General features: G+C 48.1%; 1 protein-coding gene across 2 annotated transcripts in view; it reads left to right on the top strand.

Moving 5' to 3' along the window:
• The first annotated feature begins 273 nt into the window (after positions 1-273).
• VANGL1 (VANGL planar cell polarity protein 1) overlaps positions 274-16,270 on the top strand; it is a 46,670-nt gene continuing 30,673 nt past the window's right edge. For both annotated transcript variants that reach the window (XM_076348720.1, XM_076348713.1), the window contains exons 1-4: positions 274-339; positions 8,433-8,719; positions 10,517-10,643; positions 13,465-14,072. In XM_076348720.1, coding sequence (XP_076204835.1) covers positions 8,637-8,719; positions 10,517-10,643; positions 13,465-14,072 — 818 coding nt within the window. In that variant the 5' untranslated portion in view covers positions 274-339; positions 8,433-8,636. The remainder of the gene's footprint in view (positions 340-8,432; positions 8,720-10,516; positions 10,644-13,464; positions 14,073-16,270) is intronic.

Raw genomic sequence — 16,270 nt, 5'->3', positions numbered from 1 at the left:
ATGCCAGGGCCCGGATCTGGCGGGCGGGCAGCGTCGGGCTGCCGGCGGAGGCAGGTTGGGGAGCAGGGGGCTGGGGTGCCGGTGGGAGCCAGGGCGGCCGCTTCCCGGGGAGGGAAGACTCGCCCGAGGGGGGTGGGGGGGTGGCTCCGGCGGGGCGGGGGCGGGGCGGCTGCTGGCGGGGGAGGGACGGGGGTGCGGGGCGGGGCGGTGCCGGGCACAGGAAGCGGAAAGCGGCGGCAGTAGCGACGGCGGCCGCCGCCGGGGGAAGGCGGCGGGGCACGGCACGGCACGGCGGCGGGTCGGTGCCGGGAGCGGGCATGGGGCGACCGCGGGAGGGAGGTGAGTGCGTGAGTCCGTCCGTCCGTCCGTCCGTCCGTCCGTCCGTCCGTCCGTGTACGTGGGTGCGGTGTCGGGGGCGGCGGCGCTGTCCTCCACCGCGCCCTCCCGCCGCCGGGACCCCGCCGCCGTTCTGCACCGGGGTGCCCGGGCCGGGGCGGCGGGAGCAGCGGTGGGGCAGCCTCCTCGGCTCCCGCGCCTGGCGGCAGGGGTCCGTCTCCGGCCGGGGCGGGTGGGGGGGGCTAAGAGCTTGGGTGGGCTCCGGTGTTGCCGGCTGCGGGGGGGGCCCCGCTGTGTCCCCGCGCCCCCTGCCCGGCGCTTTCTGGGCGGGTGGGGGCGACCGCCGGGCCTCCCTCCTGCCGGCCGGGTCTCTGCCGGGCGGCCTCGGCGCTGCCCTCGCCCGCGGTGAGGCTGCTGGGGCGGCGGGTCCCGGCTCCGATGTCGCGGGCGGGGGAGATCTCAACTTCCCGGGGTAAAACCCTTGAATGCCGGCGAGCGCCGTAGGTGTAGCCCCTCACGGCGGGCAGCAGTTTCTCTGCCAAGCCTTGCCTTTGAAGGAAACCGTGTGCTGTTAAAGCACCGGCACGAGTGAATTCACGCCGGTGTGAAGGCTCTGCTAATGCCTCGTGTGCCCAGGCCGTGTAAAACAAGCTGCTTTATGTCTGGGCTCGCCCCGCTGGGTGGCACGGGGGTCGCTACCAGGGGCAGGGAGGACACAGTCGCGCTTCTCTGCTCGGAAGCTGGTTTGGTCGCTGAAGTGATGCCCGAAGTCACGGGCTCGCAGGACTGAACGGTTGTTTCCGTTCAGCAAGTTACGGCGTGGAGAAGCTCACATGGCTGGAGAGAAATCTGCTCCAATGACAGCCGCCGAGAGGAGAGTCTCCTTCTGCGCCTTGGCAGTGCTGGCCTGGGAGGCATACCTGAACGCTTCTGAGTGCGCCCAACAGAGGGCAAAGCTATTGCGTTAGCTGTTCAGTTTCAGCAATGGCACGCTTTGGAGAGCCGCTGTGAAACAACATTGTTTTCTTATTTAGAAGACTGTCAAGGTTATAAACTCTCTTATGCTAAGGGCCGAACTCTTTGACTGCAGGGTCTGTGGAAGCATAAATGACCTGATGGCAGGGTTTTTGGTCTGGGGAGGCACACTTAGCAATTCTGTGACTGTTTGAAGCAGTGGGGTTTTTTGGCCCTGGGTTTGTCAATAATGACTTGCCCACAAGATCTCTGCAGCTCTAAAGAGTTAAGCGATTAAGTCACACTGGCTGGAAGAGCAAATTAGGATGTTGCGGAGTATATTCTGTGGTAGTATTGCCTGTGAGCCCATCACCGGGGCATCCTGACTTTGAGGAGAAGAGAGCTTCAACAATGCTTTGCCATCTTTGAAGATCTTAATTTTGACCATGCTTGGCTCTTTTCCCCCTACTGGGGTTTGGCTATATAGCTGGCTGCAACTATGGGACCAGTGTTGGCTCTGTGATCATTTCACTTGTTAATTTTGAAAAATAAATGGTGAATAGAGTCTTACAGAAAGCCTCCCTTAAGAATGCTCCCTATGAACTGAAACTTTGGAAGGACTCCAGCCTGTGTCAGAACCACCCGACAAGTATGTAACTGCCCACGGTCATTGGCCAGCAGCAGCCACAGGGAGGCAAAACTTTTGGTTTTGGTTAGTAGTGGCAGTGTTCTTGGTGGCCCTTATCTTACGGATATGTGCACCTAGGGGAGGGCTTGCTGTCACTGGGAGACTGGGATACTGCACTAGGAAAATGCTACCAAGATGACTGCAGTTGTCCTAGCAAAACTGCATGTCGTACTGTCGTGGTAGCCTGCCTTCCTTCCACCCCCACCTCTGACAACCAAAGTGAAGAATGGTATCAGAAATGTGGCTTTGCTGCTATAAGGCGTGTTGTGCTGCGTAGGGAGCTGAGAGGCAGACCCGAGTGGAGAACTGTGATGTTCAGTTCTGCTGGTGGGAAACAGTAAAAGGCACAAGCAATGTCATGCTCTTCCGTATCTGGTACCATCACTGGGGAATTTGGCAGAAGGAGAAAACGAACCCTTGTGAAAACTATCTTATGACTTCTTTTAATTTCTCATTAGCCTTTACTTTGGAATTATCTGATTTGGGTCAAATTAAAAAACAGTGGTTATTTCCTCAGGAGTGGACACCCTTGCCCTTTCTCCTTGCAAGGTCGGAATGGCATTGGCTTTGTACAGGGTTGAGCAGGAGGAGGGAGACAGAGACTCCATACTCTGGGGTCCTGCTGTGTTGTGTACTGGTGATTTGATCAGGGTCTGTAGGCTGCTTTTTCTTTTTAAATTCAAATAGAAAGTGCAGAAAGACATGCAGCATCCTAAAGGAGAGGGTGCATTTTCAGTAGAGAAACCTTTTGTCATTTATAGCCTTTAATGCTATCTCAGTATCTAAGTGCTGTGGCTAAAAGTAAACTTTGAAAATAAGGTACAGGTATTGCCTGCTTGGATAGGCAGAGTCTGAAGAGTCTTGCAAGAGTCTTTCCCCTGTTTGTTTCAGTAAGGCTGTAGGGCTTTAAATGTCAGTATGGAAAACTCTGTTCCTATGCACGGTCCCAGGTGTTCTACTATCATGAGGGTGAGGCCACAGTACCTTCTACCATGTTGCATGACTCTGAGGTTAAGAGGAGCACTTGAAGGTCTAGCAACATGGGAGGCGTATGGGCGAGGAAGCGCAAGCTTTCACCAGTCTGACAGGATGGCAGCGAAGGTCTAATTTGCATGATAGACTCGAATGCTGGTTGTGCTTCGCAAACTTGGGCAGTGCAGATGTGGTTCCTGGAGTGGGCAAAGGACATCCCCCAGGGAGGTACTTCACCGATGGGTCCCATGCAGAGAACTTCCCAGCTTCCGGCTGTGTAACAGGGAGGCAAGAGGCTGGGGCTTACCACTTGGAAACACCGCTTGCTTGGGTGGTGGTTTTGGCCAGGCATTGCTGTTGTCAATTGAAATAGCCTCGCTATGTTTTCAGACCTGTGTTGTTGCATGTTCTGATTAAACATGCAGGTGGATTGCTTCAATAAACCAAGTGACTTTTCTTTTTGAAATATCCATGTCATGGACTAATGGTTTTCAGCCTAGGGGCTAGAAATTCGTGGGGGTCTATGAAATCTTTCTAAGAAGCCTCTGAGAAGCAAAAGAAAAGAGAACGTGTTGCTAGAGGGCTTGAATTTGCTGACTACTAAACACTTTTTTTTTTAGGATGAGGGGCTTGCAAATCAAGAGCCACCGCTGTAGAGTAAAAGCCCTGGTTTTTATATATATACACCTAAGGCCAAAATTAACCTTATTTAATGACATGCAAAAATAAATAAAGCTTTTGGAAAAAACCTTGTTTCCCAAAGCTCGTTGGCCATTAAAACTGACAGCCTTGGCTCTGTGAGTGTATCAGCATGGGTAAACTTCTGTGCTTACAGATCAAATGGCTGGATTGGGGCCTCCTCAGGAAATTAAAAAGCAAAAGGTTCCTGTGGCATTGCTCATAGGTCTTAACTATATATGCAGTTGAACACAGCAAGTTACGTAACTTCTCATTTTTCTGAAGTGAATAATAGGAGTATGCTGCAGCCATACCGTGCAGCCAAGTTAATGCCAGGGTTGGAAGGCTTCCTCACTGCCTAGCCATCTTTTAATTATTTTTACTCTTGAACCCTAACGCTATCCTATAGCTTAGCTCTTGGGGTTCTGTGAGTTTAATTTGTAAAGCTCTTCGTTTCACTAAACAAAGAAAAAAGATTTCTCAACGTGATAGCTCGTGGGCATCCATTACCCTATAGACAGCTGGTGCTGTTTAACAAGTGAGGCCAACAGTGTACGGAGCTGAATGTGTGCACATCCTTGCGGACACTTGTGGCTGCTTGTGCTCCAGATGGCACTTCCAAATATATGTAACTTCATGAACCAACTGGTAAATCAACTCTAATTGATGGCAAGCTTTAAACAGGGTAAGATTGAAACTATACAGACAAGGATTTCAAAGCTGAGCAGCTTTGGAGTTATTTGCCTCGACTTCACAGGGGAAAATCCATCGGGAAAGCATGGGATGTAAAAGAGCACTCTTGTTTGCGTTTGCCCTCTTTGATTTAAAGATGTAACTTGCTCTTTTAAATTTCCCTTGGGCTGGGAGCCAAATTGTGCTCCCTTGAAGACGATCACAAAGTGAACTTCATTGGAAATGGGATTGGGCTCCCAGCATGGAAAATAGCAATTCAAAAGACCTCTTTTTGGAGATTTATGAGCGTATGAAAAGAGGGAATTACAATGAATAGTGTAACTGCGTAGAAACTGTAATTACAGTGATCTCTGCAGTATTCAGGGGTAACTACATTTCTTCACTGTCATGCAGGATGCGGCCATCCTTCTTGCCAGAATAGAGCCCCAAAATTTCCTTTGGGGCGTCCTTAGCATTGTTTTCCATCTAGTACTTGGTATCCTTCTGTCATTGGAGAATAAGGGAAAGGCAAAGTGAGAGTGCCGGCCCTACTGGGAGCAAAGTGCTGGATGTGCAGCTACACAACCGTTGTGGTTGGAGCGGAGGAGGCATTCCCATCTCCCCTCTAGCTGTTGGCTTGCGCTGCTGTTCACCCTGGTGTTGGTTTTGCTGTTTGGGGCTGTGCTGTGAACTAGGTCACGGAAAGGATCCAAGACAAAAGCATGGCGAGGGGGAGAAAAGGGATTTTTTTGTTGTTGTTTTGTTGCCAGTGGTGCTGTTTGCTCGCTGAGAATTGTGTTGACACAACTGAGAGTGGTGAACCGTGGTGTGGAGGTGGAAGCTACTTACACCGGCTTTCTTGTCAATGCTGAAATACAGTGCAACTGTACCCTCAGGCTGAAGGAGCTTTCTTTCACGCAGGGCCAGAAGCTCTGCAAACAGCCATGCCTTCAGTGGCATCCTGCAAGATGTAATGATCTTTTGTGAAGCTGTTTCAATTGGCTAAATTGGGCTCTCGATTCACACTTGTTTGTGGAGGGATGAGGCCCCAATGATGGGGCTGCTTCTTTACCATCGCTTTTCTGAGGTAAGGCTGGTCCCCTTCCTGCTGTAAAATAGACCAGGAGGTAGGTAGCTTGCTTGGTTTGGCTATGAGGAGTGTGTGTTTGGACTGTGCTCCTCCCTCCTTGGTTTCTTCATATTATCCTGCTCAGATCGGGAGTGGTGACTAGCTAGCAGCTCAGGCTAGCCTTTGTTGGCCAAATCTAGGAAGCCTTGTTGAAGATCAGCCATAGTTGGGCACCAGACAAAGCCAGTGGTCTTCTGCTTTTTCCAGCTGAAGTTGGGCAGATATATTTTATTCCCGGCAGCCCTGTAACTGCCTTGGCAGGAAGATCTATTTAGCCACCAGTGTGTCCTGCAGCTGGGGCCCAGAGGTGGTGCAGAGTCGCCAGGTTCATTGTATTGCTTTTGACAACAGTCCAGGAGGCCTAACATTTTTGAGGGCCTTCTTGTTGACTTTTCACAGGGCTGTGTCAAAACTGTTGCTCTTGTTTACACAGAAAACGAAAGTTGGCATGATCCAGCCTGCCCCGATGTTCCTGTGTTGGTCTTTCCATGAGTCTGCTTTCTGTGCCTGGTGCCCAGCACTGCCTTGCTTCACCCACCGTCAAATGGGCACCGCTCGCTCATGGTTCCTGTCTAGGCAGCCTGTGCATTTCCACAGCAGCCTCTACCTGCTGAAATGTTCTCCGACGTCTCTAGGGAAGCGGGACCCTGTGCTGCTGAGGCTGAGAGGGGGCAGAAGAGGGGCTCTGCTCCCAGTCCCGGTCTCAGCTCTGATTCTTCAGTTTGGGAGTTGGGGGGAAAAAATTATGTTGTGTGGTTAGAGGAAAAGGCTGGGAGTTGTTACTTTCCCAGAGGCCAAGGAAAAATGTGTAACCCTTACTGATGTATGCCGGCAGCTCTCCTTGCTTTCCCTATTCCTGTAATGTGGTGGTATGTATTTGTGAAGACAGTGGTTGTTCTCAAAGGGACTCCAGTAACGTCACAAATAGTCAGTGGTTTAAGCCCATACTACTTGTTACCACCTTTTGTACAACTGAGGGTGTTCCTGGTTTGTAATGCCTAATGTTTCCAAGGTCCTGTGTAGCCATCTCCTCTGCGGGTATCATAGCGCTTTTTGAAGGCAGGGGGGTGGTGGCCTCACCCCCATTTATTGAAGGACAGACACAGAGGAAGGGTTTGTCCAAGGTTGCGTAGCAGGACAGAGGTAAAAATCAGGTTTAATGTGTCCCAGCCTATTGCTGGATCCTTAAGCTACAGGCTGTGTGCAAGTCTAGGGAGTTAATGAGTGTTACATCATGTGTCCCAGGCTGGGGAATTTTTATTCCTGTTACAGTAATGATGCCATATTCCAAACTGTGCCGTGCCTTGGCTTTATGTCTTGCTGTGTTTAAATTCATCCTCATTCCTCCCCTCCCAAAACCAGGCCTTGCGTTCCGATCCTTATTTATCCTTGCTAGATTCTGTGCTGCCTTTAAGGAGCTTTCTTGAGGCACGATATGCCCTTAGAGCTTGGGAATTCCTGTACACAAAAGGTCCTCCCCCCGCCTTCTCCTTTCCAAGAGCCCTGGCAAGCCCAAGTGTTGTGCAAATACCTGCAGCTCCCAATGCAGCGGGAATGCTTCTTTACTTCGTTGCAGATTGCACTGCCAGCCAAGGAACCCTGTGGGCAAGAGGCTTCGTTCTTTGGCATGGCTTGCATGTGGTAGAGCTCTCTGCTCGCTTACAAGCTTTTCTGGAGGTGTTAGTGGAGGAATCTTATGGCTGGAAAGAATAGTTGGCCAAGTATAAAGCCCGGTTTCTGTTGTTGTCCCTCGGTGTTTGGGGAGAGAGGGCAGTGGTTGACTGTTTTATTGCTAACAGCTTTGAAAACTGCTGTGAGCAGAAAATAACGGAGGGATCTAATTTAATTTTAAAGTGGTCTTTTGCCCGCTCTGAACGTACAGCATGGCTGTAGCCCTGTGTTGGCTGGAGGCAGCAGTCATCTGGGCAGGAGGCATGTGAGAGTGCTCCTTTGGGCCAAATGCTGGGCTGTGCCAAGGTACCTCCGTCCGTAGCTGCAACCCATCCATCTGCACCTCTTCACCATTTGCATGCGTTTCCCCAGACTGGTGACTAACTCCCCTCCTTTCCATTTCTCTTCTCACCTAATGCAGGATGTGGGTTTGGGAAGCGGGTTGGTGTCTACCCTTCTTCCCCACAGGGTTCAGGGTTTTTGACATGTTGCTGTTGGGAATTGTTCTGGTGTTGCCCTGCTCCTGTTCTGAAAACCATGACCCTCTTCTGCCCTTTACGGATGAGACTTAAGCTTCTGTTCCAAATGGAAGTACGTTGTAAGAAGTGTTGGCCTGTATAAGCTAGATGTGATCTCTAATCAATTCTCCCCAGTGTTATTAGTACATGTATATATAGATATGATTTTTAATAAAATTCAATTCTTCAAGGCCCAAATTAGGTTCTGGAGGCAAAGGTTGCAAAGAAAGGGAGGTGCTCATAGAGCCGTGGATTGTATAGTAACTAATGCTTGTAAAATGGGCGCACCTTGCAGTTGTGAAAACAAAGCAGGTTCGGACATGGTGGTCTGATCCTCTCCTGCATTTCTCCTACGAAAGTCAACCTCACACACACACACCCCCTCCCCGCTATATATAGGTTATAAAGCTGCTGTTCTGAATCTGGGGGTATTTGGGCTGTGCATTACACAGGTGAAGAGATGGGGGTGTGGAAGTCGAGCCCAGTACTTCTTCTGGGGGTGAATTTCTGTATCTAGGCTGCTCAGCCTTCTCCAAGTCACTATCTTTTCCAGGTGACTTATGCTGTTTCTTCCAGATTTTTAGATGAATGAGCTAGACTTTGCAAAACAGAGATACGTTATCAGTTTGTTTAAAGCTCTACAAATGCATATCTTTCATTAGGCCGAAAAGAGAGTTATCAGCCAGGACGAGCTTGCAAATTGGGCACAGTGTGATGAGTGGTGACATATGGCCAGAGTGAGGGAACTGCTGCAGTAGGAATGATGTCGTGATTTGCTTAGAGTGTCCTTCCATGACCATTTCTCTTTCCTTAGGTCGATCGTAAGAAGCTGAGCACCCTCCCTCCCCTCTGATCAGATTCCTTGTAAGTGAAGCTCGCCTGCTGTCTGAGGACCAGACCTTACTGATGACTGGGAAGCAAAGAGTACCCAGGAAAGCACTTTTACCACGGACTCCACCTCAGGAGCACCAGGAACTCGTCTTCTAAGTAAAATCTGTGCCCCTTCTGTGCAGACCCGATGTCTGCTGCAATGGATACAGAATCGACATATTCGGGATACTCCCACTACTCAGGTCACTCCAAAAAAGCCCACAGACAAGGGTAAGGAAATGCTTATTTTTAATTACTTACTGCTCTAAGCTAGGACATGTCCCATGGAAAAAAATTGTAAGCCAGGATGAAGTCAGTGGGGCCACAGCTCTGGAAGAGAACCATGTGGAGAGTCCTCATGAGGAACCCAGTGAGGAGACTGGAAGCAATAATGCTGCTAATTTAGTGATATTCAACCTGTTGGATGCACGCTGGGGTCATGTGTGGCCAGAAAGATTGGGATAGTGCCAGCACAAGGAAAAGATCACTTAACTCTGCTCTTAAAGTACAAGGGATGAGTAGAGTCTCTGGGGAGAAGACGTGTCAGACTTCCTAAACTGATAATTGCCAGTTGTCTTCTCTTCTGATGCCATTTCTTTATAGTGTAATAATAAGGTTTCCTATCTCTTCCCCACCATCCTCCTGGCTACTCCGTTGCTGGTGTGTTGGGTTTTTTTTAATAGAATATGAGTGGTACTTGAGTCCACAACAAGTCCTTTATCAGCATTGATTGGATTAGAAGTCAGGCTTTTCTGAACTTGAATAGCAAGTCCTCTCTGTGGTAGTTCAGCAGCCTCAAAAACCATCTTGCTCTGAAACTTCTGATTACTTGGAAACATTATCCTTTTTTTTCCTGCATCATCATTAGTTTTACATGCAAAACGTGTGCCACTTACAGTCTTTGTGACTTAGAACTGAGCTGGTCCAAAATAACTTTGCGTTTCAGAAGCAATTATCCTGTGTGGTTGGAAAAAAGAATTCTTCCATGAAATGAAGTCTCTTTGCTCGCAGTCCAGTTATTGAGTAAAACATCTCATTTGCCTTTTCTCCCTTCTTTAAGATCCCCACCCCCAATAAGGATTGCCCTTTGAAGCTTAGAATGTCATGTGGAAAGATTCAGAGTTCCCAGAACAACATAAAAATCCTAGATCATCTCACTGTGAACAGGAAAAAGTCTCATCCCATGAAACCTTTTGGGCTTTGGGTAATTCCAAGAGACATGCAATGGAGAGAGCATAGCTGGGACCCTGGTTGTTCCTGAGCTTTAAGCCAGTCCCTGAGCACAGTGAGGGTCTCCTGGTGCAAAGGCTGCTTTCCTGTCCGGGTAGCAAGCGGGAGGAAAATATTGGTGAGCGGATTGTCTCAAGATGAGTTAAGCCCCACCATTCTCAGATGAGAAGCTGTGAGGTCTACAGGGCTACTCTGGAAGTAAGCACTAGCCTGGTATGTTTGATGTTCTTGCTCTCTTTTGTAAGAGTTTAACTGGGGGTTATTAACCAGTGGAAATAAACTTCACCAATTGTTCTACAGTGTTAAGGTCCTAGTTGACAAGACTCTACATTGCAGGAACTAAAGCTGTCTTGATTAATTCCTTGTGTTAACTGTACACGTCCCTGTGAGACACTTTATTGCAGGTGGAGACCTGTGTAGACCAGTTAATCCCAAATGGAGTTGCCACTTGTTTGGAGAATGCAAGCTTCGCTTTCAAGCGCAGCACTGGCAGAAGCTGTTTTAAGAGAAGATGAGGTGGTGGGGATGTACCCCTGTCCCCTTTGCTCCCCTCTCCAATCACTGAGGGGGTAAACTGTCCCAGCCACCAGGCTGTAGGCTGCTCTGGGCAAGGTCCCTTTCTACCTCTTCCAAACCTTGTTTTGTCACAGATTGAGTCAATATTGATCAAGAGATGGGCATGCATGACTACAACCTAATGCTTAGGGCACCTGCTGCAGGTAGAGGTGTAGCAGATTCCAGGCCCTGCTCCAGAAACTATCTGGTAACGTTGTTCTCCTCTTGCTCTGTTTGGAAAAGGAGTCGCGACAGGCACAAATCGCCACGAAGCAAAGATGGCAGTCGGTCTGAGAAGTCCGTCACTATCCAGACACCTCCTGCAGAGCCACTGCTTGGGAACGATGCGTCTCGGGCGGAGGAGGGCCAGGTAAGGAGGGAGTGAAAGCAAACGTGGAGTGTGGTTTCTGGAACAGAGCATATGACTTACCGGCACATGAATAGGAAAAAAAGTGTTGCTCGCGTGCTGTTAGTAAAGAATCACGACTTATGGGTACCCTTTATTCATGCATAAAGTCAAGGTCTCGATCAGTTTTGTCTTTTTCCGAGAGCATTATTTTTGACAGCACCAGTGCTGATGTGACTACTCCTGGGGCACTAATTTGCCTCTGTCTCCAGAGCGTCATCTGCCAAGCTCTATAGAAACATCTGTTTCCATCATCTCACTGTGCATTATTCAGGTCAACCCTTTCACCTGTACGTGCACTTTTGTTTTTAAGCAGGACTTGCTCTAGGTAATCGTGTAAAGCACATTAGGACCAGGATCCCGGTAGGTAAAGGAGGCAAGAAATGTAGAACTAATGCAAAATAGCCGGGAAGGAGGGTGAACTCAGTGAAAGCTAGTACATTAACACTGGGTTAAGTAAAGAATGGAATAATGCTGGGTTTAGATTGCACCTAGAATGGATCCAGTACTCTCTGTGCTCTAGCAGCTGAGGTGAAGGTGCATATTCATTTTCAAAGAATGGCTGATGCTGCAAGACATAGAATGCAGGATGTTCCAGTGCCTCCTGGGCTGGATTTGGGGTGTATTAATCCTTGGCTGTGGGGCTCCACCTCTGCCTGTTAAAAAAAAAAAAAAAAAAAAAAAAAAATTGATGCCCAGTGTCCACCCAAACTGTGTATGGTAGTACTTGTTACAGTATTCATGTAGCTACAGGTGGGCTCACTTCATGTACTGCCATTTGGTATTTTGTAATTGGATGCTTGTTTTCATGAGTCCTAGCTATTACTTCAAATAGATCTAAAGGTGCTGGTGAATTCTTAAGCCCTTGTTTTCATGCAGACCTCCTCAGTGTGGATTAAAGCCAAAGCAAAGTAAGTTGATGGACGAGCAAGACTTCTCTCCTAGGGAGCAGGGTGCCCTGGGTTGGGTCCAACAACTTTGTACCACTAGAGATTTAGACTCATATTTCCATATAACTGCACGTTTTTTGCTTGTGCCACTTAAAGTGGGAAGAGCTGTTGTAAGAGGTAGACTGAGACTAGGGTTGCCTGTTGTCTTGTGGGCTGTAGCCTTAAGCTGCTGTGGTGTTTCTGTCCCTCCTCTCTTCTGCACAGTTTCTCAGTTCATCAAATGGAGGAAACTATGCAGAGCTATTCCATGCATAAACATAAAATAGTTGAAATGCTTAGATTGCTTTACTGGAGACACTGACAAAGAGGGAAATGTGATAGGATTATGCTGCCTTTCAGGACATACTACAGTGCAGGTATCTCTTCTGGGTCCTCTGTTTTGGTGAGAAATTACTCAAAAACCCCTCATTAATTCAAGATGCTGACTGTTTGTGGTTGCTCTGTCTCAAAACCCTACTGCTTTAGGCATGGGAGGTATTCATGTCTTGGAGTGCATTAGAAGTTAAATCCTTGGAGTTGTTCAAAGTAGTTGCGCTGCCTCTGTCTACTCCTTTCCCAAAGATTCTTGAAGACTTTCCTCTAACTCTTATAAGGAAGTGAATAAAGGTTTAAAATGATGCCTGCTTCTTTAAAACAAAATGCTTTGATCAGCATGCGTAGCTGCAGAAGTCTGGGGGAAGGTGTAAATCCTATTAATGACACAGGCTGCAGGAAGATACACTCAGGAGGGTAGGAGGAAGAGCAAAAACGTGCACTTCTGAATGAGCATTGCAGCTACAAAGGTGTCAGGTGCCAAGCAACAAAGCGCATGCATTGCTACTGTTTGTGTATTTGTGGGAAGTATCAGGAGTCTTCATGTGCATGAGTCACTCCAGCAGCAGCTGTGAGTCAAATCCATACATGTCAGTGTAACTCTTTGGCTGTGCCAGCACCAGGAAGGAGCAATTGGAGGCATCGTGGGATGGGAGAACTAGCTTGCAGAAGTCCTCTGATGTTAGCTAGGGAAGAAATGAGACTTTCAGAAAATGTAATGTAATCTGAAGTTTGACTATATGGCGACTGTATTTCAGGTAAGCTTCTTTGTGGCTGAGTGGCTTCTGACAATGTCCTGGACTCTAAATACCAGAGCTACTTGGTAGTCTAGGATCCTCTAAACTTAAAGCCCCATACCTGAAAATATCCTCTGTGACCACCTGTGATTTGTTGATTTAACTAAACTTTTATTAGAATGTCAGCTATTGAGGGCAGTGCTACTGTAGAGGAGAATAAAAGAAACCAAAGTGGAAGCACTTGCTGGAAGTGCAGTTGCTTCTGTTATGGATGGAAAAATAATGCGTGAACACGTTTTTGATTGTGTAACAACAACAACAACAGGCTTGAAACACTGAAAGGAAAATTTCCCTTCCAGGTGCTTCTGTGGTGCACTTGCACCGCAGAATTTGTGGGCTGGAAGAGTGCTAGTCCTTGCCCTGCACATGAGAACTGATAATTACTGCAGTTTCCAGGAGTTATGTGATATTACTCGTTAAGTGTGCTGGAAGAGGAACCTCTGGGGTACAGTGAGTGGCATAGCAAGCTGAGCTACCTGCTCTACAGTTACAGGTTTTTAACACCTAACGTTTACAGTCACTGGTTTGGACAAGTTGCTGTTGTTTCCAAACCTTTGCTAATTTTCAGGGTTGATTATTCAATATATTAAAGGTGTTGCTTTTGCTGTATTTTTTTTTCTGGGACTTAAGTCTGTTGTTGCAATCTTTTTCCGGGCAAGAAAAATAGAAGACCTGGAAGGAATAACCTGATTGTTTCAATATTATTTTTGTTTATCTCTTCCTCAGGATGACAACTGGGGTGAGACCACGACAGCAATCACAGGCACCTCTGAGCACAGTATTTCCCAGGAGGACATTGCCCGGATCAGTAAGGATCTGGAGGACAGCGTTGGGTTGGACTGCAAACGTTACCTGGGCTTAACAGTGGCAGCTGTTCTTGGACTCCTCGTCTTCCTTACCCCCATCGCCTTCATTCTGTTACCCCAGATCCTGTGGCGGGATGATCTGGAGCCGTGTGGTACTGTCTGTGAGGGACTGTTCATCTCTGTGGCATTTAAACTCCTCATTCTTCTGATTGGGACCTGGGCTCTGTTCTTCCGCCAGCCCAAGGCAGATATACCAAGGGTTTTTGTGTTTCGGGCCCTTCTGTTGGTCCTCATATTCCTGTTTGTGTTTTCCTACTGGCTGTTTTATGGTGTTCGCATCTTGGACTCAAAGGACACCAACTACCAAGGAATAGTGCAGTACGCAGTGTCTCTGGTGGATGCTCTGCTCTTCATTCACTACCTGGCCATTGTGCTGCTGGAGCTACGGCAGCTGCAGCCCGTGTTCACTGTCAAGGTCGTCCGGTCAACGGACGGAGAGTCGCGATACTATAGCTTGGGGCACTTGAGGTAGGTACAAGTTCTTGAAGTCCAGTGGTGTAGATAAGTGTGGCTATGCTGTAGCATGAAGCATCAACTGCTTTTGTACATGTGATATTGCTGGTTTCTGAATATTCCCCCAGAGGAGTCCTAGAGTCGCTCCAAAGTTACCAAACTGAACTTCTCTTCCCCTCTGCAAGTGTGGGAGAGGTGGTCCCTGCTTCAGAGGAGTCCTGTAAATGAAATAAATTCTGCAAATGAAAAGAGCTGATGGCACAACTTTAGGCTGGTCATTGGGCTAAGCCTGATGAGATCTTTGAGATCCTTCTCTGGGCTTCTTGCCCTGTCTCCTTACTGGAGGAAAGGGGAGAGGCCTCCTTGTGTAGCCAGGGCTGGCTTGTGCTCTTTGGCTGTATGGGCCAGGCACCACTTTGAGAGCAGCCCTTCAGGCTGTGCAGAGCATCGCTCCCTGGAGCCTCCTGACAGCAGGCTAGTCCATGTGGCAGGGGCTGAAGGAAGAAGTAAGTGGCCCTGTGTGAGAAAGCATTCAGCAACCTAACGTGCTGTTGAAAATGTCCATTTGTCCTCATTGCCCTGTGCAGCCAAGAGTTGTGCGAGGAGCCTGAATAAAAGTCCCTCGGGTCGGATCGACCACTGTCGTTTGGATCCTGTGTGTGCCTTTTGCGGCCAACACGAAATGTTCGTGTTCAGGTGTTTGTGCTCTGAAGCCTGTTACTGTGACAGGCTGGGGCTACCTTGAAGGACTTAGCCAGATAGCTACACTGTGGGATCTGAAGGCTGCTTCCAGTGACTGGGGACTCGGCAGTTTTCTGCAGTTTTGTGTTGGCTTGAGGGAAATTGTGTTTAGTCCTGCTGAAGCAGTTGCCTTGATGCAGCCAAAATCTCCCAACAGTTCAGGCATTTAGGAATAGTATTTTTAATGAGTACTGGGGCACGTGTAGGTGTGTTTTGGCAGTGCTATGCTGCTCCTGGTTTGGTTTTGTAGCATGATGCTCTTTTTGTCATAGGTGTGGATCACTTTGCTGGGTCAGATGTATCTGGGAGTGTTTGAGAGCTGTGCAATATCCATAGGTATGACGCATGCCTGCTTGCTTCCACCTTCCTGCTGGGGTTAATGCTTCCCTCAGCAAAGGTACAAGAAAGGACAGATGTCTCAATCTCCTTAGTTCCCGTGTCCTGTGAAGGTCTCTAGAAATCTCTTAGTTCCTGTGCCCTGTGAAGCTAGCAGCTGAGCTCTGAAGATGATTCCCCAGACTGTATGTGCACTTAAACATCTGTTCTGCTTATCCTGTCCAGACCCCTATGGCATGCGTATCTATTGCAGATGGAGAGATTAGTGTCTGCTGGTTTAAGTGGATGTAGGAAGAGTCTCCTGCAGCCATTAGCTTAGCAATGGAATTGCTTTGAAGCAGATTTAGTGGTTGAAGCTCAAGTCTGGGAGTTGAATCCTGGATGTTGTTTCTGGCTTAATGGAAGAACTCAAGGCCTTTTGGGTGAACTAGGTCTGGACTCTGCAGTATTTTCCTTCTCTGTAAAATGTGAAGGAGAGCCCCTCTTCTGTAATGGAAGTGCTCCCATTGACTTAATGAAAGGTCACCTTCAGGGTTTAAAAAATGAACTAATCTCTGTTGGTTTTCGTGTGAAACCAATTTTTTTTTTTTTAAACTTAAAAATTCCTCTGTGGTAAGTGACAGATCCAGCATAGCCTTTAAGACTAGGGGGATGAAGAGATGACTACCAAAGAGTTCCCCTGTGCCACAGCTTTATGCCTTGAGGTGTGCCGGGGCAGTTCTCTCATAATTCTGCACAGAAAGTTCAGTACATGTATGTTTGTATATACCTATATATACACACACAGTGTGCAGGTTTGGTTTGAGAGAGTTTGCTGGTTGCTTGGTGGTAGATTGTGGGTTTGCATTCAGAGGAATTAAGATCCTATGCCTGCCAAAGTCTGCATGCCTGGCTTTAACCATGTAAGTAGTCTTGCCATCAGAGGCAAAGAATTTGCTCGAGAGTCAAGGCCTAAATATTTAATAGCACGTGTTAGAAACAGTGTTCTCTCCAATTCTCTCTTTGCAGCAAGGTTTTGAAATGCCTTGGGTGATGCAAGGGCAGCAAAGAGTTGTAAAACCTAGGGTGAAATCTGAGATGTATGAAAATTAATAACTTCTCATTTGTTGGCAAGCTGATTGCAATTTTGTTTGGCG

This window comes from Aptenodytes patagonicus, chromosome 1 (genome assembly GCF_965638725.1).
Source record: "Aptenodytes patagonicus chromosome 1, bAptPat1.pri.cur, whole genome shotgun sequence".
Classification (NCBI taxonomy): domain Eukaryota; kingdom Metazoa; phylum Chordata; class Aves; order Sphenisciformes; family Spheniscidae; genus Aptenodytes; species Aptenodytes patagonicus.
Note: the sequence above shows the minus strand (reverse complement) of the source record. Positions and strands in the feature narration are given on the sequence as shown.